The sequence below is a fragment of the Pristiophorus japonicus genome, chromosome 18, assembly GCF_044704955.1.
Source record: "Pristiophorus japonicus isolate sPriJap1 chromosome 18, sPriJap1.hap1, whole genome shotgun sequence".
Classification (NCBI taxonomy): Eukaryota; Metazoa; Chordata; class Chondrichthyes; family Pristiophoridae; genus Pristiophorus; species Pristiophorus japonicus.
This window is the reverse complement of record NC_091994.1, coordinates 22,083,654-22,110,486: the sequence shown is the minus strand read 5'-3', so window position 1 is coordinate 22,110,486 and position 26,833 is coordinate 22,083,654. Positions and strand designations below refer to the sequence as shown.

Below are 26,833 nucleotides of genomic sequence, written 5' to 3'. Positions count from 1 at the left end.
AGGGGCCGCCATTTAAAACTGAGATGAGGACAAATTTCTTCTATAGAATTCTGTGCCCCAGAAAGCTGCGGAGGCTGACTCATTGAATGTGTTTAAGGCGGAACTGAGTGATATGGGGAGCGGGCCAGGGAAGTGGAGCAGAGTCCATGATCAGATCAGCCATGATCTTATTGAATGGCGGAGCAGGCTCTAGGGGCCAAATGGCCTACTCCTGCTCCTATTATGTTCTTCGTATTTCCTGCCATTTGCTCTGTTCCAGTGCTGGACACTAGGGGCAGTGTTAATCCCCGATGCCCAACATTCTGATGTCTGAGGAGGCTTCAGGCCAAGTACAGAAGAGGAGCCTTCCTGAGCATTGCCATGCACAGGCCCCAACCAACAAAAAGAAAGATCTGCATGCAGTGTTTTTTAAAAAAAATAATGGCCGATGCAGCTTATTTTCCCCCTCCTACTGGTATAACACTAACCGAGGCCATGAATGCCTGTCTCTTGTATGGTAGTGACCCTGGGGCCAGAACCACGACTGGAGTCAGGAGTGTATCAGTGGGCCTGCCCACCCGTGCGCATCGACCAGCACAGTGCCAGGCAGGAAGCCTGGACCTTGATGTCTAAACTTTCACATGATATATGTTCATCTAGGTGAGGAAGCAAATGTGGACAGAACTAATGGAACCCAGCAAAAGTTGGCATCTCAAGGAGGAGGAGAGAAAATTGTAAAAAAAAATGTTAATTGCTCCTCTTTGTAAGATAATAACATTTCCTTGGGCTGAATTGATCCTGTTGTTGTTCACACAATCAAGTAAAAATATATTTTATTTTTCCACTAACTATTTTTTACCTTGTTTCTTACAGCATTGATAAAATCTCCAAAATCACATCTCCTGTGTTGATCATCCACGGTACCGAGGACGAGGTGATTGATTTCTCCCACGGCCTAGCGTTGTATGAGCGCTGCATGAAGGCAGTGGAGCCACTGTGGGTGGAAGGAGCCGGTCACAATGACATTGAACTGTACAGCCAGTACCTGGAGCGGCTCCGGAAGTTTATCTCATACGAACTGGTCAATGTGCAACGGAATTGAATGGAACCAAGAACAAACGTTTTGGAAAATCTATTTTTTCAGGAGAACTTTGGATAGCATCGGAAACACAAACACAACCATGATGTTTTTTTTAATTCACATTGGGTGCTAGTGCAGGTAAAGCATAGAAGACAAATGTGATGCAGCGATTAGCCTCGAGGATATTGCTAATTATTTACAACCATAGTAAATTGTTAATTTTCTATTTGTATAAAAATTTGTTGGGATGGAACTAGAGTAAAGATGAACTTGTCCCTTTAAGAGGCAGGCCTTTTTATATGTACTCTTTGGTCTTCTTGGCTAAGGAAAGAGCAGTAGTACACTGTGTATTTTTGAACAGTTTAATTTCTTCAGATTATGGTAAATCCTTGGTTAACAGTTTTAAGATGGTGATAATCTTCTGAAGAAAGGGAGGGAAGTGTTGCGACAAAGAATTGCCAAAAAGACCAAGGTAGCTGCATTGCAAGACTCTGCACTTAAAGAGGCAAGTACACTGCATACTGTTTTCTCATCCCTTTAATACTGAGAATGTTAATCTGTCATTGATATCAGCTTGTGATGTATCATAGCCCCTCCCAAACTCCTATGAGCTACCATCTCTTGGCTCCATTTAAATAAACACTGAGGAGTAGAGAGGATTTGGGGATATTGTATCCTGTCAGCAAGTCGCAGGTATTAAACTGTTTGCCCTGTGACTTTTTGGTAGCGCGAGTTAGAAATGGTACAGCTGAGCACCGTAGAATTGCATCTGTGTTGGAAAAGAAGGCCTGAGACAGTAATCAATGAGAGCATGATTGGACCAGCCTGACGGGAATCTGTAATAGAAAAGATGTTTTATGTAAGAAAAAAAAATCAACACTTGCTGAAATTTATTTTATAAATGGTTTAGTTTTAAGGCTGTGAATGTAAAGCGAGTTTAGTAGCCAGTTCAGTGTACCAAAATCTTAAACTTTGTGTTTGCGCATTACTTCTGCCATTCCTGCAGCCAGGTGGTCAGGATTTTTCAGTGTTCGTTGGGATGAATTTTCAAATGTCTGGAGTAGCTGAATCTGACCAAATTGCAACCCAGTGTTGCCTTTCACAGCACAGATATCTGGTGCTTTGAGATTGCTTAGGGCACTGAACTGTTCCTCAGCTGTTTGGCAGCAACTTGGTAGATCTATTGAAGTTTAAGTGTAGCTGCTTGTGGCCTCCATTTTGTATTGTAAGCTGTCCAGAGCAGTCAAGATTAAAATGGATGCTGAGATCCATCTCTAAGAAACTTCCCCTTGATGGTTCAACGGGTAAGTGTACTGCACAGTGTGAAACTGAGCCATACAGACCAGGAGAGTCCTAGGTCTGAGCTTGTGCGGAGTTAGCTGATCTCAGCTGAGATGAGGTAGAGGAGCTAGAAATCTCACTGTCCCTGGCTGAAGGAAAGAGGGGGTAACAAATTAGCTCGGGCTTCCACTCCTGATTGCTATCCAGTGACTTCTGCTAGATATTGTGTGCATGTGTGGGGGATGAGAACAGAGTCCGGCTTGGCTCTGATTTCCAACTCTCTCCTTTTCCCCCCTTTCCCCCCCCCCCCCCCCCCCCCTCCCAACAACGTCCGCACTTGCATTCTAGGCTCACAAGTGATGACTGTTCACTTGGATGAGGGTGAGGACAACCAATGCATGTGGAACTGTGACCCAGCATGAGTCGGGCGCTTTCAGGAGAGGAAAGGAGAAAACCGGAGGGGTAAAAACCAAAATCCATCTCTTAATTACTGACACCCAGCAAGATGACTTCCAATACATTAATCCTGCAAGATCACCAGACTAGTAAACATGACTGTAATATAATCAACGTAATGATTATCTGCAAGGGTGTGCAGTAAATCACAGATTCAAATCCACACTACTGCTTTTTCACATCATGTTGAATGAACTTTATTTTTTGTGATTTCTGCAATCTGCAAACACTCGGACCTGGAGCAACTAGATACAGCTGATATTCCACTACTTTTATAAAAATCTGCAAATAATAAAATTGACTACTCTTAAATATCTTGGGCAGTTACGAAATTAGAGAAGGAAGGTCCTGTACCAGAATCCTATGGAACCCAGCATATTTAATAACCCTATAAAATCCAGGAAATGTCCTAGGTTTGATTCCCAGTCTGTGCTGAGGTGGCAGTTGTGGCTTTTAATGTCATTGGGCTAGCGAAGGGAAATATCAGCCAGATTTCCTTCTCTTGGTCATTGTCCAATAACTTGCTGGAACATGCAAGTGTGTGGATTTTTGAGTGAGGGCAGGATCAGGCTAGCTTCTGATGCCCCTCACAGTTGAATAGCCTGATGAAGCTCACCGTCTAGGCTCGTACATGAAGAATAGTCAATTGGTTAAGATACTCGAGGGCAGCTGGTGCTGGTGGAACAGAATTCCATGCATGCTCAGTACCTACAGGAAGGGAGGAGAACAATTGGGACAACAGGAAAAAAAAAGCACTTCTTCAAATTGAATGTGTGTAGAGACTAGAAACCAGTGTCTGTGATATTAGCAAACAAACACACAATGCATTAGCAGACATTCCTCAGTCTGCTATTTTAATCAATCGATTTGTTTTAAATAGCAGACAGAGAATCATTAGACAAACGCATTAACATTTTGTATACTAATATCACAAACTTCTATCTAGGCTAAAGTAACTACAGTCACTGGGTGTGGGCAGGGTGCTAGATTAATTTCTTGGGTCTGGGCTTTAATGGTGCTCTTTGCACCCCGCAGGTGTTCATATCTGAAATGTCTCCGTATTATGAGCATGACAGTTATAAATGTGGTTGTGCCCAGTATCAGATGATAGAAATGATTTAAACAGAACATTGGTTCTAAGGTAAAATGTATTTTTTAATTATAATTCTTATTGCACATCTCTAAATCTTTACATTAAATTAGTTAACAGGTGATGGAGAAATGAAGGGTTGAGAATTGCAAAGGCTCACTCCCTGATGAGAGCTGGGACTGTGTATCTCAAAATTGGGCAATCACAGGTTGAGTATGCCCTTTTGCTATATGCATTCCCAGAATGTGCCCATGAGTGGTGCAATGGGTATTTCACCTTTTAATGTTCAATAGATAATAGACATGCAACGGTAAACTGTGCAATCATCAAAGGTGGTTAAATGGAAGCCAGACAGAGAGGGATTGAATGTAAATGTTAACCAGCCATGCTGAAGTACTTTTTAGTCACATGTCCTTTTCCCTTTAAGGCTGCTGTTGGCAACCTTGCCACTGGATTGTTCTCTATTTTGAAGCAAGTATTGTTTGCAACAACAACAAAAAAAATTCTTAATTGCAACATTATATTAAACGTATTTAACTGAAAATGTAAAAACAAATTTTGACAAAGTAGTTATTGTTCTATCATTTTACTATGGATCTCTGACGATATTGTAAACTACATGCGCAGCTATTGAAGTAGCAGGAAAGGCTTTCACACTTGGGTGCTACTTTGTCAGTAGACTACCTTATTGAGCAGTGTTACTCATTCTTTATTGAAGGCCTCCCTCCAACCAATGATGTACTGATGGCATTATAACTGACTGGGAGTATCCAGGCATTTCTCAAACTACCGTGGAACTCCTTTATGCAAGTGATGGTGTGTTCTTGCTGGATTCGCCTTCAGATCTAGCGAGCTCTATTCACTTTCTTGAACAATGGGTCTGTCAGTGGGATAGTGGAGGATGCTTTCAAGTGCTGTATTATGCTATTGCACAGCTCAATAAATCTCGGATGTAATGATTGGAAAATGCAAGGAACATCTAGAACTTCAAGGTGGCTGGCACAATGCAAGCTGGCTCTGTACAAGTCTTTCCACCACACTGTTCATGGGTCATGTAACCGATTAGGAAACGCAGATCATTGCGATGACAGCTCCTGGAAGGCAATATCTGATATATATATATAAACATGTGTTAATTTTATCTGGATTTTTAAAAAAAGACTGAAGAGCAATAAAAAGAGAGGCATGCAGCTGCTGCTGAGGCTTCGTGACTCTGGGCCGGAGGGTACCCACATGATGTGTGTCCATGCTTTGGGTCAGAAGGATGTGGCAATGCAGTCACATTATTTATGGCGAGTTGTACTGTTCATTGTGCTCGTTATGAGGAGCTCCTGTTACCTGCTGTCTACTTAGAAAAGGTTCAAATCTTCACTGGTCATTTGGCTAATGACCAACTCATAACTCGTAATAAAAGTTGGCTTTAAGGCAACATGCCTGATTTGGTAACATGTCAACCCTCCCGGGAAGGCTCCGTAATCCAAAACCCGAATCAGGCAGGTTCGGAGTACTCCAGGACACTGACTATGATTGATCAGCCAATCTGGCTCACTCATGGAATCTGGAGTGGTAGACCTGTTATTGTAGGATAGGATAACCCTGCAAATCTTGTTAATCGGTTGGGTGGTCCTACCTGGACAAACAGTGGGGAAACTTACCAGTTCCCTCTGATAGTAAGTTGTTGTGTTTTAGCCAGATAAAACTCTGCCAATCTGTGCCTCAGCTTTTTGAATCTGGTGAATGTACTTGTATGGGGAGAAAATATCGATCAAACAGAAACTCTAGCTTGGAGGTTCCAAAAAAGTTCTAATTGATGACCTGCTTAAGGCTATTCAGGCTGCAACGTGCTGACCCTGGAGTGATGGGACATTGATCTGCACCTGCGATTTCCCCACTCAGAACTCCTGCATTCAATCATGTGACAAATGGGTGCAGGTCGAGGAAAACAAACCCTACTCTATACTACTTGCTGTGTGGATGATGGCATATCCCTGCCTCCTAGTTTCAGTACGTTGCCTACTTTTGCAAGAAAGGGAAAGGGAACAGCACTGAACTGCAGGCCAGTCGACATCCTAGAACAGTGAATGGACCCAGAGACCAGGTGGACCAACACTTCTGGTGAAGACCACAGGTGAACGGGGAATGAGGTACAAATGGTTTCTTCGCATTGAATGTAACTGCTGCTACAGTATGGTAGCATGGTGGTAATATTACTGGAGCAGCAATCCAGAGGCCAGGATTAATCATCCGGAGTCATGAGTTCAAATCCCACCACGGCAGGTAGGGAATTTAAATTCAGTTAATTAAGTAAATCTGAAATAAAAAGCTAGTATCAGTAATGGCGAAACTACCAGATTGTTGTAAAAACTGATCTGGTTCACTAATTTACTTTAGGGAAGGAAATCTGCCGTCCATACCTGATCTGGCCTATGTGTGACTCCAGACCCACCTAACTACCTTCTGAAATGGCCTAGCAAGCCACTCCGTTGTATTTAAGAAGGCGGCTCACCACCACCTCGAGAGAAATTGGAGATGGGCAATAAATGCTGGCTTTGCAGGCGACTTCCCCATCCAATGAATAAAGAAAAAAGTAAGTCAGATCACTGAACAGATTAATGTTGCACATTGTGAGCAAAAGCCTTCTGAAACGAAATAAGTTTAATTTTGAAAAGTAAAGCTGAAGGAATATAAAACAAAGATTAATTGCATTAATGAGACAGCAGTTGGTGAACATTTGGCATTTTAGTGCACAATAAACCCTTTTAGCCTTTGAGTGAAGGTTCTGTAATCTGTCATATGGTCAACTGTTAATTACTGCAGCATACAGCTGTATTGTAACAAATCTCAAATCGGCTCTGCACAAAAAAAATCGAGGCCAGGGAGAAGTAATAAGTTACTTACCTGAGGATATTTACTGTAACATAATGAGGATAAAGAAATGGTAAAACTGAAGCCTTCATTGCTGTAGAATATGATTGTGTAACAGATTGTGCAATGCTCTTGATTCCGGTCAGGTTACTACTTTAATTACCGAGCTTGGCAGTCTTTAGAGATTTTCTAAACTGCTGGATTTATTTATATTTTTAGCATTTTCAGCAGCTCACATTTTCTGTTTATCCTCCACTCTCCCTTTTCTGTCTTTCTCTTACCAATGTTTAAAGCTTTTTCAGTAAGTTCTAAATGACAACAGAAAAAAGAGAGAGAGAGAGAGAGGATTTGCATTTATATGGCATCCAAAATGAAACATCGCAGATTAACCCTTTTGAATACTGCTTGTCTTTTAGAATTTGCATGTTTGCTAACTGCCAAAAATGAGTTTTCTTCACAGCTAATGAATTCGTTTTGAAGTGTAGACCCTTGTCATGTTGGCAAACACAGCAGCCAATTTGCACAGTGCAAGGCCCCATAAACAGAAAATGATGAATGACCAGAAAATTCTGTTCTGGTGGTGCTGGTTCCACGATAAATGTTGAATAGACCACCAGAAGAAGTTCCTACTCTTCGAATTGTGCTACAGTATTTTTTACATTCATCTGAACTAGGTGTCGTGATTCCATAATGAAAAGACTAACTGAAGCCCGAAGTATGATTTTTGAAACGATTATCTTCATGCAATTAGGGACGGTACAGTTGGCCTTTTCCACTGTGTTTAGAAAGAAAAGTCAGTGGAGGCTCATGGTCCTGGTTATGATGACTCCTGCAGGAAGCCTGTATGTGTGGACAAGGTTGGACTCGGCTGTGATGTTCGCTGCAGTGTGATCGCCTCCTGCCACACAGTGTCGAGGCTCAGTGCTAAATAATGGCCACTTCTGGAGAGCGGGAAAGAGTTTTAAAAAAAAAAGATCATTTGAGACCTGTGATTGTAGTACCTCGGACATTGCACTTTTTGGTGCAAAAGAATAGTCATCAACTTCTCATTCCACTGGGGAAACACCTTGAAATTTGCTTGTCTAGTATTTTATAAAATTATTGTGAAATTATTTTAACATATTACTGTGTATTGTTAAACATAGTGACTGTCATAGTGTTGAGCAATCTTCAGAATTGGCCCTTTTCGTGTTTACATACTTGTACTCGTGTTTTCTCCAACTAAACCAACTCTCTCTACAAGCCTCATTCATCTTTACCAGTCCTCATGTGATTACAGGTTTTCATATATTTTCCATAGTCAAATTTACTACCTGTAATTATATCCTTCAGCACAGCTGCAGTTTGTTTTGGCACAAGGTGAAGCTCAGTGATGCAACCTAAACACACGGACATAAACTGTTATTTTCATTAGTGCCAATAAGTTACCAGTTACAGTACTTAACCTTTCAGCTACTGAAAGAGAGAACTTGTATTGATATAGTACCTTTCATGACTTCAGGACATCCGAAAGCATTTCACAACCAATGAAATATCTTTGGAGCCTGATCACTGCTGTAATGTAGAGAAACACTATGCCAGTTTGTGCATAGCAAGATCCCACAAACTGCAGTGAGAGAAATGACCAGTTAGTCTGTTTGTGATGGTTGAGGAATAAACATTAACCAAGACACCTCTCCTGCACATCTTCAAATAGTGCCGTGGGATCTTTTATGTCCAACTGCGAGGGGCAGGTGGGTCCTCAGATTAACATTTCCCCTCCCAACACCTCAGCACTCCTTCAGTACTGCACTAAAGTGTTAGCGTAGATTATGTGCTGAGGTCTCAAGCCCCAACCTTCTCACTCGGAGGTGAGGGTGCTACCGCTGAGCTTGGGCCGATAACCTATTTATATGTTTGATTATAAATACATTTAATTGGTTTATTGAAAAACAGACTTTTAATTGTGAATAAATGAGATCTGCTTCAGTATCCAAAATGGCAGCTGACTAAGTCAGGCCCAGTCTTTTCAATATCTGGTTTAAACTGATTTTATAGCTTGAGAGAGTCTGGTGTGATTGACAATCACAAGCAGCAATGAAAGCTGCATTTAGCTGACTTTGTTTTAGATACAAAGGAACTGAGTTTGTACTATAACTTTAGATCAAGTCTCCAGATAAAAATGCCACTCAAAATTGGGCTACGAATCTGAAAATATATTGCAATGTAATTTTTTTTTGCCTCTCCCGGGAGATTACATGGCTGCTGGGGGGGGTAAGGAAGTGTTTAGCCATCATGAACGTGGGGCATGCTTGATGGATCAAGTGGTCTTTTCCTGCCTGTCATTTTCGTATGTTTTTAAGCATTTTCTACAAAATAATCTGAAATTGAAAATGCACCTGTGCAGTCACAATTCTTTTGAAAATAGACACTAGAATTCCTAGTAGGAAAGTGTGCATTTATATAGCACCTTTAAAAGCATTCAGGATGTCCCAAAACACTTTACAGCCAATTAATTACTTTTGAAGTGTAATTATTATCATGTTGGCAAATGTCGTAGCCAATTTACACAGAATAAGATCCCAGAAAAATTAAATGCCAAATTTAATCTTTTTGAGTTCAGTGATGGATGTTGAAGGACTCACTGCTCTTCTTAAAATAGTGCCACAGGATCTTTTATTTCCACCAGAATAGACAGGCAGTGTCTGTGTTTAACATCTTATGTTGAAGAATATACCTCACAATGCGGTCCTCTCTACTCCACTGAAGTATCAGCTTGTGTGCTTGGGTCCTGTAGACTGATATGAGTCCACAATCCTCTGACAGAGGTAGAAGTGTAACCAGTGAGCCAAATTGATATTCTATTGTAATATGGGTGGTCTGAATACAATTCATGTCTCATTATGTTTCTAGACCATCATGTATCCATTAATCTTTCTGAACAGTGTTCTCCCTGCCCCTTTCCTGAAGCCGTGTAGGAGTACAGTCCCATGTGGCCTATTATTTTATGATGCACATCAATGAGCTACTATTTATGTATGAATCTTGACTGAGTGTCAGCAGATTATTTGATGATCATTGGGGTTGCATCATAGTCAAATGTGGCATGTCTTCACCCAACATCAGCACACACCGACTTCAAGCAGGGAAGCTGATCCTCAGACTGCAGCTGGAGTAGTGTGTGCAGTTCTGGTCACCATATTACAGGAAAGATGTGATTGCACTAGAAAGGCTGAAGAGGAGATTTGGAAGAATGTTGCCTGGACTGGAGAATTTTGGCTGAGGAAAGATCGGAGATTCTTTGCAACAGAGGAGACTGAGGGGAGACCTGATTGAGGTGTATAAAATTACCTGGATTCGAAGGACCAGTTTCCCTTGGCAGAGGGGTCAACAACCAGGGGGCATAGATTTAAAATAATTGGGGGGAGGTTTAGAGGAGATATGAGGGGAAATTTCTTCACCCAGAGGGTGGTGGGGGTCTGGAACTCACTGACTGAAAGGGTGGTAGAGGCAGAAACCCTCACCACATTAAGTACACATCCTAGCATTTTTTTTTTTAAAGTGCCGGAATCTACAGGGTTGCAGACCAAGAGCTGGAAAGTGGGATTAGGCTGGCTAGCTCTTTGTCGGCTGGCACCGACACGATGGTCTGAAATTGCCTCTTTCCGTGCTGTAAATTTCTATGACTAACTCCTTACCGATTTTTTTTTTTTTAACCCCTCCCTAAACTGGGGCACAGAGGCTAATTGTAGCATCCCTGCAACTACCCTAGCTAAGACTGACTGCGGATTGAATGTGTGACCTTATTGGTGTGTGTGGTTCAGTAACTGGAACTGGTTAAGTGTAAATTACAAGCCAGAATGATTCTTTGAAATGAATTTCTACTGACTGCAATAATATGGAAGTGGTGCAACAGTAATGACAAACAGCGCCAATCTAAGCAGGATCATCCTTCTGTGATTTATTTTCCTTGAATGGAGGATAAAATTCTAATTTATTTTATTGAAAGTCGTCAAGAACGTTAAAAATTGATTGTGACCTTGCAGGTATTTTGTATAGAAATTTAATTTGAACAATAAATCAAAGCTTTGAGGGGAAAAAAAGTCTTGGCCAACCAAAGGTTTTACTGGGTTAAGGCTTCAGGTTCCTTTTTATATTTTTGTTGGGTTCTAAAGATTAGCTCATGTTAAGATTGCCACCTTCTGCCAGATCCAAAACCAGACGGGTCAGGAGAGGGGTGAGTCGGAAAGATCATGGCTCAGAGTTCTAATGTTAGCTTTGCAAAATTGAATAACTAAAGCCATCACATCATGAGACATAACAGTAAAGGAAGATCCCTTCACTCCTCCAATACTGGCCTCTTGCCCATCCATGATGTTCATTGCTCCACCATTCAGCTGACTGGGCCTGAGGCTCTGGAATTATCTCCTTAAGCCTCTCCACCTCTCCTTCTTTAAGACGCCCTTAAAACCTACCTCTTTAACCAAGCTTTTAGTCACCTGTGTGACTTGGTGTCAAATGTATTTGTTTTGTCTTATAACACCATGTCCTAACTAGCATCAAGTCACGATTACCCATCACTCCTGTGCTCGCTGACCAACATTGGCTCCCAGTTAAGCAATGCCTCGATTTCAAAATTCTCATCTTTGTTTACAAATCCCTCCATGGCCTTGCCCCACCCTATCTCTAATCTCTTTCAACCCCACGAGAGGTCTGCATTCCTCAAATTCTGCCTGCTTCAGCATCCCTATAATGTTATAAATGTTCAACCATCGGTGGCTGTGCCTTCAGCTGCCTGAGCCCTAAGCTCTGGAACTCCTTCCCTAAACCTCTCCACCTCTCTTTCCTCCTTTTAAGATGCTCCTTAAAACATACCTCTTTGACCAAGCTTTTAGTCGTCTGCCATAATTTCTTATGTGGCTCGGTGTCAAATTTATTTGTTTTGTCTTGTAACACTCCTGTGAAGCGCCTTGGGACATTTTAGTATTTTAAAGATACTATATAAATAAAAGTTGTTGTTGTCGGATCCTGATCAGACTCTTGGGAAGTTGTCTCGTGGGGTTTTGACACTGGAATATAATTCCAGTATGGTGTAAAACTGAATATTTATAAAGTCCTCAGGTGGCCCTATTGGGTCTCCTGGACAGTTAATTAATTTATTGCAAGTTATTTTTAATCTGAGGGGAAAGAGGATGTATGCAAGTACAAATATGTAGGGCACAGTGCAATTTGCACTCCACTGTGTATCTGTTTTAACAACCACAGAGGGCATTTATGTAATGCCTAGAATGTAATAACCTCCCAAAATCGCCAAATGCAAGTAGACAGACAGGGAATGAACAGTAAGCCATCTTTTATATAGAATTACATGGAATCCATAGCACAAAAACAGGCCATTCGGCCCAACTGGTTTGTCGGTGTTTATGCTCCAAAGATCATCTAACCCTATCAGCATGCCCTTCTATTCCTTTTTGCCTCATGTGTTTATCTAGCTTCCCCTTAACTGTATCTCCTGCTATTCCCCCTCAGCTACTCCTTGTGGTAGCGAGTTCCATGTTCTTACCACTCTGGGTAATGAAGTTTCACCTGAATTCCCTATTGGATTTATTGATGACTCTCTTATATTTATGGCCCCTAGTTTTGGCCCTCGTCCCATCGTTTCACCCCCCCCCCCCCCATCCTCCATACAAGTGGGAACAACATCTCTATACTTTTCAAACCCCTCCATAATTTTAAAGACCTCTATTGGGTCACCCCTTGGCCAAACTAGGCTGAAGAGCGGTTAGTAAGAGTGATCATGGCTCGAGTCCTAAAGTTTTCTTTGCAAAATTGAGTAAAAACTGAAATGATTAAAGCCTTTACACCATGTGACACAACAGTGACTGGGCCAGAAATGGAGGGTGACATTTGGAGGAGTGATTGAAAGCCTGGTCAAAAAGGTGAATTTTAAGACTTTCAAAGGAGGGCAGTGCAGGGGTGAGGCGGGGGGTTTTAGGAAGGGAGCTCGTGATTATGGGGTGCAGGTAGGAGGGGAGATGCATGAAAGGTCAGTCTTAAGTGGACCAAATTATATGGGGGTTGGGGGGGGTGGTGAAGGTATGTAAGGCTGGATGAGATTGTTGAGAAAGGATAGGACAAGTCAATGGAGTGGTTTGAAGATTAGGATGAGGAGTTCATACATATGGGGACAGAGGGGCAATGTAGTTCAGCAAAGATGGGGGGTAATTAGGTGAGCAGGACCTAATGTGAGACAGGATAAGGGTCTCAAAACTTGTCAAGTCAAAAACTGGAAGGGTACCAACCTTGTCCCATGTGGCAATGCAGTCAGTTTCTCAATAGACCAAGGCAGATTTCCCAGTTAGGAAATTTAGTCTTAATTGAAAATTGTATCCGGAATTCACATTCCTACTGTCACCAGTGAATGCCTGAAATGATCTGCAGATCACACTGTACTTTCTAACATTTTTGTAAGAATTTAAAAAACCATAAACATTTTTTAGTATGCATCTTATGGATCCCTTTGGAAATGCCCAGTGTCCACAGCCAATGCTGCTGACAAGAGATAATGCATCATGCCTTTCTTAATAAAAATATTGACACATTTGGAGGCTTCTGTTACAGGGCTATAATGCAGCGTGCAGAACAAAGGACTGCAAGCTCACCATCGATCTCTACCATGTATAACAACAGCCACTTCAAAAAATCATTTGTATTTGTGTGCGTTGAGATGTTTGAGGGATGCAATAAGGCGATATATAAATGTCTATCAATATATTTCAGCTTTACAAAATAATATGGAAGCCAATTATGTACAGGGGCCTCAGTGCCATGGGTGAATGGAGTGTTTGGGTCAAATTTGTTCTTGAAGGAAATAATTTATGTTATTGCTTCTATCAAACTGTACAGCACTGATTACAAAGGAGTTAATCAGTCAAGAGGGACCCATATTGTGTGCATCTGCATGTTTGGGTTATATATATATAATCTTGTTTTGACACAAACATTTCACTCAATCTGAATCTTGCTATAATCCAACTCACTTTAAATTACGAGCAGCTGACAATGAATTTTTGTCACAATCATACTTTTATACATGAACCGTATGCTTTTTATGTTCCTCACTTATTAAATCATTGGGCATAATTACAATCAGACATTTTCTTCTATGTTAGCTTGGCTCAGCTCTGAGAACTAAGGTAGTGGGTTCAAAAGCCACTCTTGATTGGAGTAGAAATAGGAGGATGGTGATGCTTGCAAAGTTGAATAGCCTGGGCATTTTGCCTCCACCCTCTTGACCAGTTGATTGAGCCACATCTTCAGAGGACAGAAAGTCTGCCCGCCATGAAGATACATACATCCCAAACGTTCTGGCCATGAGGCAATTATTATATTGGACCAGGCTCCCCCAGCATCTGCCTACGAGGCCCACAAAAGGAGGGCATTGTTTTAATGCAGTAAGCCTTGGGCCTGCCGCAGCATTGGGATGAAGATGGCCTCTGTGCTGTCTGCGACGGCTTTTTTAAGAGAACTCGCGCTCTTTTTTGGGTCTGTGCACAGGTGCAATTGAACAAGCCCTGAGTGCAAGCGGAGTGTTTGCCTTCCACCCTTCTGCTGACCACTGAACACTAATCCTGTGCCAAACATATCCAGCATTTGTATAGTGCAAATGGTGGGCAACATAACAGAGGTGGTGTTTCCCTCATTTCCATGTGATTTTCATTAGCCAGTCCCAGCCTCCAGGAAAAGGGGACTGGTGGGAATGCAATGAAGGATGTTGCCAACTACATACCTGGCCTTGGGCGGGCCCAGATCCACTGGAACACCTACAGAATGGGGTGGGAAAGGCCTCTGGGCTGACATAGGAGGAGACACCAGAGGCTGACCAGTGCCCATGGAGTTCTACTGCATCAGATTCAACAACATCCCAAGGCACTTCACAGGAGCGCGGTATAAGACAGAAAATTTGACACCAAGCTACATAAGGAGAAATTAGGGCAAGTGACCAAAAGCTCTGTCAAAGAGGTAGGTTTTAAGGAGCATCTTAAAAGGAGGAAAAAGAAGTGGAGAGGTTTAGGCAGGGAATTCCAGACCTTAAAAGATTTTTATTTCTGTTAGAAGAGAAAATAGGGTAACAAAACTAAATATATTCATCAAATTAAATATATGTGATAATTATTGTGTGTGGGGAAGGCGAGAGGTGGTGCTGTGCAGCAGCATATCGGAAAATAGCAGGAAGTGACTTATTATCCACAGTTAGCAATAGTGGAATTAGCATGTATTATAGTACTGTCACCAAGCCCTCAACGACTATCTGTCCCACTTGTGACAGGGACTGTGGTTCTCGTATTGGACTGTTCAGCCACCTAACAACTCATTTTTAGAGCGGAAGCAAGTCTTCCTCGATTCCGAGGGACTGCCTATAATGATGATGATGGTCACCTTTGGCTAACAGAGCCCTCTGACGCCTTGTTGATATTTTGGAAGTTCAAGTCCTGCTGTACAAGCCAACTTTGCTATTTTATATATCGGCTGTTGAGAGAAAACAGTTGTTTCAAATTGCCACAGAGTTCAGTTACTTGTTGCCACAGAATTCCACTTTCTTGGAATTTCAGGGGCCTGGACTATTTGAAAGTTTTAAGTTACCAAAATCCAAGTTCTCTACCCTTCATGATTATCTGAACTGCTTGGATTGTTAAATCTGAATGATAAACACTGAAGGCTTGTAGTGTACGTGTAAGCAAAGAACAAAACTAGTTAACCAGTGACGCAGACCCTTGTTAACTCTCCTACACTGCCCATGACTGTTTTTCTTGTTAAACCCTGAAGCTTGCAGTTTTCAGACAGTACACTTGAGTGAGAACACATGTCTTTTAAAGGCCTTATGACAGCCCGCTAGCCATATTTTCACAATTCTTGGAAAAGGCTAGATGTTGTTTCCAGAAGTGATGGCATCCTTATGGTATATTTGTGGGTGGAATTTTTTCTTTCAGGTCTCAGCCCTGATACGAGAAGAAAATTGGGTCCACATCTTGCAGTATTACAAAGACAACAGACAGCATTGAGTATAAACAGAAAGTGCTGGAAATCTCAGCGGATCAGGCAGCATCTGTGTAGAGAAAGCAGAGTTAACGTTTCGGGTTGATGACCCTTCGTCAGCATTGGGTATACTTGGCAAGGTATATGATGGCTAGCAGCACCCTATATTTATAAAGCAGAAATACAGGAATCTTGTTGCTGGGAGTGTCAGTGTTTTTCTACCTTTTCTTCCCTCAACACCAGCCTTTATAAAACTAGGAATGAAAAATTGAGCCATAGTGTTCTCTCCAGTACTGTTTCAGTAGTTGCAGTGTACAGCATGATGTCATCACATTCGACTGTTTACTAACCGATTCCTTTGAGCTGTTCAAGCCTGCTGCTCAGTGATTCTGGAGTTGGATTTAGAAGAGATGTTTGTGCGGCCCCTTTTTCTCTTGGCAAATTTTCTTCCAATTTTCTCCCTCCCCCAACCTCTCTCTGCTTACTCCTATTTTTGGTATGGCTCCACAGGTCAAAAGTGCCCTCTGATAGCTTGCCCAAGTGGCTGTTATTCGTTGTGCAAGCTTTGACGCTGACTTTCGACAGGCTATTCGACTGTGGATACATCATAGCTAAGACACGCACGCACGCATGCGCACACACTGGATAGCAACCAGACGTGGACAATTTACCCCTTTCTAATGGCAATGCCCTGACTGATTTCAGCTTACTCAGGATATGGCCAGAATCAAACCTGGGACCTTATTGGTCCAAATGGCTCAGCTACTTGATAAATTACTGAGCTATGTGAAGTATTGTACTCTCGCATATTTTTATTTTGGTCAGGGTTTCAAAAAACCCCCTGCTGGCTCAGTTGGTAAATTTGCTTCCCAGTGAATGCTACAAACCATAAAGCCCTAGATTTGATCTCTGGTCTGTGTTCAGTTAGTTGATTTGAGTCAAAATTGTGGTAGAGAGTACTGGAACTGGCCTCTACACCATGGGCTAGGGAACCAGGATTTTCAATCCTGATCATTATCCATGACTCCTATTGGAAACATGCATGTACGGTTGTTGAGTGAGAATCGGATCAGCTTGGCTGTGAGGCCTCCCATGGGTTCATAGACTGCCAACACTGCAGAGGCTCGAACACGCAGAATGATCACTTCAGCAAAGTACCAAACTGATGCCCGTGGCATTGTAATCCAGCATGTGACAAGAACTTACAAGAAAATTGGTAACCTAGGCCGTACATACGGAACTCACCACAAGTATGAATGGGAATACCTCTACTTGGATTGGTGGGCCGGCCCACGTGATCCCAGGGATGCATGAGAAGCGCCTAAGACCGGGGGTCTCCGAACCACGGGTAGATTCATAGAACTTGTTTCGGACGGAAGCATCCGCCTGTGGGAAACCTCCGACCGCATTTTCTGGGCCAAAATGTGTTCTGTGATGTGGCTTTATCATACTTTTTGGGTACTCCATGCATCTGCTCACAAATGCATTAAACTTTCATGATAACGTGTGGTCAGCTTATTATAATATTTTAATGCTCCCATGTGTTGCTCATAGTGCGTAAAGGACCCCTGTTGTTTTGACTCCAACATTCTTTATGTAGGAGGGGGGGTTAAGGCAAAGGCATCACATCAGTGTTTGAGGACAACTTCACAGGAACAGCTAAGTTTGTACATATGCAGCTCATTTTTAAGTTGCTTCTTTGTTGCTCTTCCGATGGCAGTATTTCCCAACAGCTAGGGGGATGTTCATGCAGGATAGCGATTAAAGAGACACTGCACCAGCCTGCATTACATGAACAAGCGTGTTTCAGTCACTACCACCCGCTTGTCAAAAAAAACATGGTCAATCCCACCAGCAAGCCAGTTGTTGCTGGTACTGAATTGGACATGGCATTCTCAAATCCGATAATTATATCAAAAGCAAAATGCTGTGGATACTAGAAATCTGAAATGAAAACGGGAAATGCTGGAAATACTCAGCAGATTAGGCAGTATCTGTGGTGAGAGAAACAGTTAACATTTCAGGTGGATGACCTCTCATTGGAACAAGCTAATGAAAGGTCACCGACCTGAAACATTAACTCTCTTTCTCTCTTCACATCAGCATGCAATTTGTAAGAACCAGACTCGAGAACTTGGTCAATCTGCAAGGTGGAGCTTGTAAGCTGGAAGTGAGCTACTGAATGCAAAACGTTTAAAACTATAATAAATCTGGTTATTATTCCTTTATCATTTGCTGCTGGGTTAGTAGAAACATGGCAACAATTTAAACGCAAGAACAGCACAAATACCATCTCTTTTGGTAGTGCACATTGCCTCTGGCAAAAACAGCTCATTTTATGCAGGATTGGGTGATTGTAAATGAACTACAAGATGTGGCGTGGCACTGTGCTATAGCGTGTATTTAGATTTTTGCTATTTGTTTATCCACAGGCTAACTTGACTCCATGGACCCCTCCGTTTCCAAGAAGACTAGGTGCATGTTTGTTCCAATCACTAATGTAAGCAAAAATGCCGATGTGAGTATAAAATGGCTTGCTCCATTCTACACTTACATTGATTTTTTTTTTTACTCGCATTGGATTCTGGAGTGATAGGAACACCAACAACAATTTAAACATAAAAATACCATCTCTTCTCCGGGTGGTGCACATTGCCTCCATCAAGAGAAGCTGGTTTGCTGACTAACAATTGGAGCAAAATATACCTTCTACAAAGACTGCAAACTTCTCCAGTACTGACGGTGCCACTGTGGAAGAGGTTGGCTGGAAACATGGATTTGTCGACCAAACAGCCTGCATGGAAAAAAAAAATGGATAAGTCATTCCAACAACAACAACACACAAATCCAAGGGTCAAGCATTTCTAGGGACTAAATCTACATCACCACACAGCGGACCAAAGTCACCCACCGACATTTTAAAATAAATTCTCGGAAATCAAATCTTCATGGAATGTTTCAAATGATTTATTCACTTGTGTTGATTTAACATACTAGTCAATAAAATGAGCGGCAAGAAAGTCTGGCAAACCCATTATCATCATCATCATTATTATAGGCAGTCCCGCGAACCGAGGATGACTTGCTTCCACATCAAAAAGTTCACAGGTGTTTCAACAAAGGACCTAAAATTCCAGGTCTAAACTAAATCTTAAAGGGTGGAAGATGCCTGTGCGTGGATTTTTTTAACGTGTGGTGACCGTTATACACCAGCCACCACACAGGCTTGACAGAGCTAGGTCTTGGTCGAATAGCAAGGATTAACCAAGATGACTGGAGACTAGCTCTGCTTCACGGACCTAGTGCGCACACATATCGCAGTGTGGGCTGGCCCGTGCTGCCCCTGGGCCCGCGCCTCTCCTGGGCCCCGATCACATCTCTCTACAATCTCTTGCCACTCCTTCGTGCCGCTCCTGCAGTACCTGCCCACGCTCCAATCACCGACCTGGACCTTGATGACATCCCTTTTCACTGCCGTTGCTCTCCTGCTCCAGCACGTGCTGCTCCCTGGAGTGGTATGCCGCCATGCTGCTCCTTCCGCTCCACAGCCTGCTCCGATGGTGCTCGCAGGCCGGGAGCCATGCACACTGCTGGGCTAGGTCGCCACCCTGCTCCTTCCACTCCCCGGCCTGCTCACCTATCACCGTAGCTACCAATGAAACCTTATGCACTACGCTCCCAATCGCTAGTAAAGCCAAGTAGAGCAACCAATTTCAGGAAACACTTAGAGAAATTCCTCCCCAGCTCCACTGCATATATTTTCTGTTTGATGAGATTGGTGCCACTGGCATGGAATGGGCATCCCGGGGTTAAAGGGCAGGCCGGGTTCCAGGTTTGATTGGCACAGCTTGTACATCACCAATCAGCCTGAAGCACTCTCACACAAAACGGCTTTATGATATGAAAAATTATTAAAATGTTATTTAACTTACGCAGTTTCACTGTTTAAGGTGAGATTGTACTATCATCTCAGTTCACCCAGCTTGGGTGGCCCTAAGGAGGAGCCCTATGTTCAGACAGCTCATAAAGGGAGCAAAAGTTTGTTTTTCTGTTTTGTTTTTTTTGGCATCTGAATTTGCAGGGAATACACAATCTATGCCTTTATTTACTTTCTCACTGAATCAATAGGAACAAGGAACATAACACAGCTGTCCAATTTCACCAACTCCCAAAGAACAAAGGGTCATTGATGTTGATCAAGTTCTTGTTTCTACTCTGACACCACTTGCTCCTTCTCACTTATGCACTGGGTCTCATCCAACACTTGCGCTAAGTGCATCTTCCAGATTGTGTGTAGCTATGCTGCTGCTTCCATATATTGGTGAGAGGGATGTAGGGTGCTCTGATGTGTTGTCTGATTCTGTGCCACTAACAGCACTTTCAGGCTGCTCTTGAAAACAATTTTGAGATAATGGCCCCAAAGCACACCTTCAAGCAGAGGTTGCATTTCAATATACTGTGTGTGACGTCTTATGTCTATATGTATGCTTGGGTGTGTTAGTGAGCGAGAGGGGGAAGGCAGGACATAAAAAGAGAAGGAAGGCACTAGTACTCAACTTGGAAGAGCCCTGTAGCTTTAACTTCTCCTACCCTATCAATGCTCTTTGAGCAGAGATGTTCAAGGTGGCCTCCTCAAAGGGAGTCTCCTATAATAACACAAAAATGGTTTGCCATTACCTTATTTTCCATAATCCTTTCTAAAATGTCATTTTAGCCCTTGCTATACTAATATTTAGCTATTTTCAGTACTTTTTACATTTTTTTATCTCTTTACCTGACAATTCAATCTTTTGAACATTGGCAGCTGTGGCACGAACACAGCACAAACCAATATAAGAGCGGCTAAAGACTCATTGATGGGCTCAATGAATCCCTCACAATTGGCAGGCCATTTCATGCCCATGCAGATGGATAATTGAAATCTGTGTAATATTTACTGTTTTTTAAAATTTGTTTCAAAGCCCCCTGTTCCCTATGGCCAATTGCTCATTGGCCAGCAGCCTATAATAAATGCCAATCAATCACCACAAAGCTATCGCTGGGTCTAGCTGTACTCAAATTGTTTCCATTGATTACCTCATTATCCCTAAATTTTATTTTACAAATGGAGCTATACTCCACCATGATGCCTTAACCTGTCCTTCCAAAATATTTGATCACTCTTCAGGTGCACCACTATTGTTAAACCAGGCTTCTATGATTCAAAATAAATGTAAGCTCTCATTCACAACGAATACCTTTAACTCTAGGAGCGTATTACTAATGTTTCTGGTATTTTTGCAAAAATGCCTTGACAGATCATTAGGACGTTTTATGGACATTGAATTACTCTCCTTGCTATGTACAGTGACAGCGTACTTTGTACCATATACCTTGTATCCATTTCACAGTGGAGGAAGAGGACTAAATACCAATGTTCAAAGAGAACCTAAAATTAAGTCAAAAGGAGGAACTTAGTGGAATTAATACAACTAAGAAAGTGGTAATGGAGAAAATAATGGGACTTAAGACAGATACCTCTTCAGAACCTGATGGTTACCACCAGTGTTCCCTGTAAGGTGTACAGCTGCACACTGCTCCAGGGAACCCACACAGCTGGCTTGCTGCAATTTCAATGTAAAAACGCGCATTCACTGTATTTTGAATGGCTCGCGGAGGCCCTTAAAGGGGCTGCACAGGGCCGGGGAAAAAAAATTACTAGGGACATATGTTATCACCCCAGGGTATCACAAGAAATAAGTGAGAAAATTGCAGAAGTGTTAGTCATAATTTTCCTGAGCCAGCTAGATTCAAGGATTATACCTTTAGTTTGGAAAATTGCAAATGTGACTATTATTTAAGACGGGTGGAAGGGAGAAATCAAGTAACTCCAGGTAACATCACTTGTGAGGAACTTACTGAAATCTACCATCAGAGACAGAGTGACTGAGCACTTAAGACAGTTTAATCAGCTGATTAAAGAGATTCAGCATTGATTTGTGAAGAGCAGGTCATGTCTGACCGATCAGGTTCATTTTCTAGAGGAGGTCCCAGGCATGGTGGATAGGGAACTGTCGGTGGATGTTTTCTGTATGGACTTCCTGCAGGCACTTGATAAGGTTCCACACAAAATATTTCTATGGTGTTTTCTTCAAAGGAATATCAAAGACAGTAGGGGTAATTTGTGAATTTCTGCTCTGGTGTGCAGCCTCATAAAAGGTGCTTGCAACAGTGGAAATAGGACTACAGCATTGTAGCTCCAATTTTCTGACCATTGCTTGCTGTTAATGAGGCTCCGTGCCCAGAATAGAGGCTTCCAAAATTACATTAATATCAGAAGAAGGTTTCAGCATTGCTTTTGGCTTCATCTGAGGAAATCCTACCGTGCCGCAGCACAGAAGTTATTTTTATCCTTAATTGCTTTTCATGTCTATGGCAGATTAATTGGACTAGTCTAGAGGCGGTGCAATTTGAAATGTTTCTTTCTAGAAAAGATTGGTTAATTCATTCAGGGCGGCAGCCGCACTTGAGTATTAAATAATTAACCTGCAACAAGCTTTATACCCCATTTACATTGTATATAAAGTGATCTGAGGGAACCGACGCTCCATCAGCACTTGGAACCTCTCCCATTTTGACTTTATTTTATAACTCTACTTGTTAAGACTGGAGATCTGCAATGCCGATTTGTGGAAAAGAGGTGATCTGATTCTGTGCTTTACATCCTAACCGGAGACCCACGAAAATGTGACTCTCTCCGCTGCTGGATCTCCTGAGATTGGGCTATTTATACTAGCAAGTGCCGTGAAAGCCAGGACTATCACCCATCTACAGTTGGTGGTGTTCCATTAATGTAAAACTGTCTTCAACTAACACCAAGGCCATTGTTTCGCATACCGGCAGCATAACTAAGATCGCCTATTTCCACCTCCGTAACATCGCCCATCTTCGCCCTTGCCTCAGCTCATCTGCTGCTGAAACCCTCATCCAAGCCTTTGTTACCTCTAGACTTGGCTATTCCAACCCACTACTGGCTGGCCCCCCCACATTCTACCCTATGTATTCTTGACGTCATCCAAAACTCGCATCAAGTCCTGTTCACCCATCGCCCCTGTACTCTCTGACCTACATTGGATCCCGGTTAAGCAACGCCTCGATTTCAAAATTCTCATCCTTGTTTTCAAATCCCTCCATCACTTTGCTCCTCCCTATCTCTGTAATTTCCACCACTCCCACACCTCCCCCGAGATGAGATGTTAAACCAAACTCCCATCTGCATGTCCCGTGACTTCCCGTGATGCCTGCGCTCCTTTAATTCTGCCCTCTTGAGCATCCCTGTTATAATCGCTCAACCATGGTGGCTGTGCCTTCTGTTGCCGAGGCCCTATTTCCTCCCTAAACCTCTTTGCCTTTCCACCTCTCGCTTCTCCTTTAGGACGCTCCTTAAAACCTACCTCTTTGACCAAGCTTTTGGTCACCTGCGCTCATTTCTACCTATGTGACTCTGTCATTTTTTGTCTCATAATACACCCGTGATGCACCTTGGAACATTTTATTATGTTAAAGGTGCTATATAAATACAAATTGTTGTTTGATGAGAAATATTCAGAGGTGCCATGCTTAACTCTTAAAATGTAAAATATAAAATACACAAGTTCTTCTGAAGTATGATTTGAGCTTTCATATAAACTTTATTGCTCAGTGAAACTATTTTCATCAGGAGTCTAATTTTCTGCTGTTACTGAAAAAGCATAACAGAAATTGGTGGTTTACCAAAAATAAACCACCAACTGACATTGGCCACATAAGTCAGCATGGGTACAAAGGGCGAGTTCATTACACAGGTCTGACTCACTCTGTGGGTTCTCCGATCCTGGTTTACTATGCAAGTGTGGCCAAGTGGGAATTTGCAGTGTTTGAGTTGGGTAGGTTTTGCCTGGAGTGGAACGGTGAGCAGTGGGCCATCTGCCAACTGTTTCGGCACAGCTGCTCCTATCGGAACCTCTGGGCACATCTAATGCGCTATTTTGTGTGAGCTTCCACCTGCACAGTGGCCCACCATGGGACAATGGGAGGTGTGGTTTCTCTGCCGCTACTTCAAGGGTTGCAGCAGCCATTTAAAAGGAACCGAGAATTTAAAGTGAAGTTTTTGTTGCACAGCAGATACACTTTTTACATGGACAAAACTCAATGTCAAAGCGAGTGAGAGAGCAGCACACCAGAAGGATACCCTGCATTACCGCTGCAACAGGCGGGCGGTTGTCCCTGTTTAACACTCCAGGGCACCGGCCTCTTGGGAGAGCAGTGCAGCACCCCTGTGAGGACGTAGCAGCGTGAGTGAATGGCTTCTGCTCCACCCAGAATACATGGAAGCAAATGAGGTAAAAGTTTATATAACTGAAAATCCTGCCAAGTTAAGACTGCCCGATATATCAAATAGATGGGTAGTATGCCAGTTAGTGTTTTCTTTCAACCTGATATGCACTGACTGCTGCCCCATGCAAAACACTCAGACAACTTTTATAGCTCTTAATTGCTTATCAAGAGTAACTTCATGACAGCTGGAACTCACAACAGGAACTCTTATCACACAGATGCCTTAAAAGAAAATCACCGCAACCTTGCAGCATGCTGCCCATTCCTTACACATGCTAGGATATAGGATAGACACTTGGTTGTCACCACATGTGCTTTTGAATCTTCTGACATCTCAACTCTTTTTCTTAAATGGTGACTGCCAGCTCTGCTTTTCATCTGTTTGGTGCTGAATGTGAAGACATGAAATTGACTGAGATCAATTGGTTCATGTGGGAAGAGTGGATGGATGGTTACAGAACTGCTTGCATAAGTGGAGGGGCAGAGGATGTTATAGTAACTGGCCCAGTGTGAGTGACTAACGACCTTCAAGCTATTCGGACATCCCTGGCATCTCGTGCAATATTGTGCACGATCGGCTAGTCTGGAGTTGTGCCTCCTGTTTTCCTCCTTTTCCTCCCTGCCATTGAAATCATAAGAACATAAGAAATAGGAACAGGAGTAGGCCATTTGGTCCCTTGAGCCTGCTCTGCCATTCAATAATATCATGGCTGATCTGATCATGGACTCAGCTCCACTTCCCTGCCCATTCCCCATAACCCTATATTCTCTTATCGCTCAAAAATCTGTCTATCTCCACCTTAAATATATTCAATGATCCAGCCTCCACAGCTCTCTGGGGCAGAAAATTCCACAGATTTGCGACCCTCTGAGAGAAGAAATTTCTCCTCCTCTCAGTTTTAAATGGGCGGCATCTTATTCTAAGACTATGTCGTCTAGTTTTAGTTTCCCCTATGAGTGGAAATATCCTCTCTGATAAGGAGTGCTGAGCGACTTGTTCCTCCTGCACCTGCAGTCCTTGTAGCTGCACTATGTTGTGCAGAATGCAACACACCACCACAATTATCCTGGAGACCCTTACTGGTGAGTACTGAAGGGCGCCTCTCGACCTGTCCAGTCATTTGAAGCGCAATTTGAGCAAGCCTTGCTCGATGACATACTTGGTTGTCACATGGCTCGTGTTGTAGCACTCTTGGAATTCATGTGTGGGGTTCCTCACGGGTGTCGTCAACCAGGATTTAATGAAATATCCTTTGTCACCTAGAAGCCACCCTTTAAGGCTGGTTCCAGGTCTGAAGCTGTTGGGAATGTTGGACTGCTGCATCATGGCAGCTCGCAAGGAATCTGGTGCAGACCTGCATGAACCTTTTTGTTGTGGGTGCACACCAGCTGCACATTGATGGAATGAAATCCCTTGCGATTGATGAATGCTCCCGGTTGATCTGAGGTATTGGATTGCCATATGTGTGCAGTCGATGGCACTTCTGCACCGGAGGGAAGCAAGCCAGAAACACAAATCCAAGTGCCCGCTCATTCTGGCTATTGTGACCATGAGAAGTTTAGATACTTCCCAGCTCTGGCAAACAATCCATCCGTTATGTGACGTGCATTTATGCGCAGCCGACTGTGAGACGCTCACTATCTCTGGTGGTGCCCTCGAAGAAACTGAAGGCAAAGAAATTGAGGGTGGTGGTGACTTTCATAGTCACTGATAATGCGTAATCACCAGGTCCAACAAGCAGCAGGTCTTTACATAGGATTACATAGAATATACAGCACAGAAACAGGCCATTCGGCTCAACCAGTCCATGCCGGCATTTATGCTCCACTCGAGCCTCCGCCCGTCTTTCCTTATCTAACTCTGTTAGCATAACCCCCCATTCCCTTCTCCATCATATGCTTACAAACATAGAAACATAGAAAATAGGTGCAGGAGTAGGCCATTCGGCCCTTTGAGCCTGCACCACCATTCAATAAGATCATGTCTGATCATTCCCTCAGTACCCCTTTCCTGCTTTCTCTCCATACCCCTTGATCCCTTTAGCCGTAAGGGCCATATCTAACTCCCTCTTGAATATATCCAATGAATTGGCATCAACAACTCTCTGCGGTAGGGAATTCTACGGGTTAACAACTCTGAGTGAAGAAGTTTCTCCTCATCTCAGTCCTAAACGGCCTACGCATTATCCTAAGAATGTGTCCCCTGGGTCTGGACTTCCCCATCATCGGGAACATTCTTCCCGCATCTAACCTGTCCAGTCCCGTCAGAATCTTATAAGTTTCCATGAGATCTCCTCTCAGCCTTCCAAACTCCAGTGTATAAAGGCCCAGTTGATCCAGTCTCTCCTCATATGTCAGTCCCGCCATCCCGGGAATCAGTCTGGTGAACCTTTGCTGCACTCCCTCAATAGTTCTTCCTCAGATTAGGAGATCAAAAATGAATATAATATTCTAGGTGAGGCCTCACCAAGGCCCTGTACAACTGCAGTAAGACCTCCTTGCTCCTATACTCAAATCCCCTAGCTATGAAGGCCAATGTACGATTTGCCTTCTTCACCGCCTGCTGGACCTGTGTGCCCACTTTCAATGACTGATGAACCATGACACCCAGGTCTTGTTGCACCTCCCCCTTTCCTAGTCTGCCGCCATTCAGATAATAATCTGCATTTGTCTTTTTGCCCCCAAGGTGGCTAACCTCACATTTATCCACA

General features: G+C 42.9%; 1 protein-coding gene across 1 annotated transcript in view; it reads left to right on the top strand.

Annotated features, from left to right (window-relative positions):
* LOC139228591 (alpha/beta hydrolase domain-containing protein 17B-like) overlaps positions 1-5,437 on the top strand; it is a 70,991-nt gene extending 65,554 nt beyond the window's left edge. Inside the window, exon 4 of the mRNA XM_070859744.1 lies at positions 853-5,437. Within this exon, the coding sequence (XP_070715845.1) occupies positions 853-1,081 (229 nt within the window). The 3' untranslated portion in view covers positions 1,082-5,437. The remainder of the gene's footprint in view (positions 1-852) is intronic.
* Positions 5,438-26,833: the final 21,396 nt, after the last annotated feature.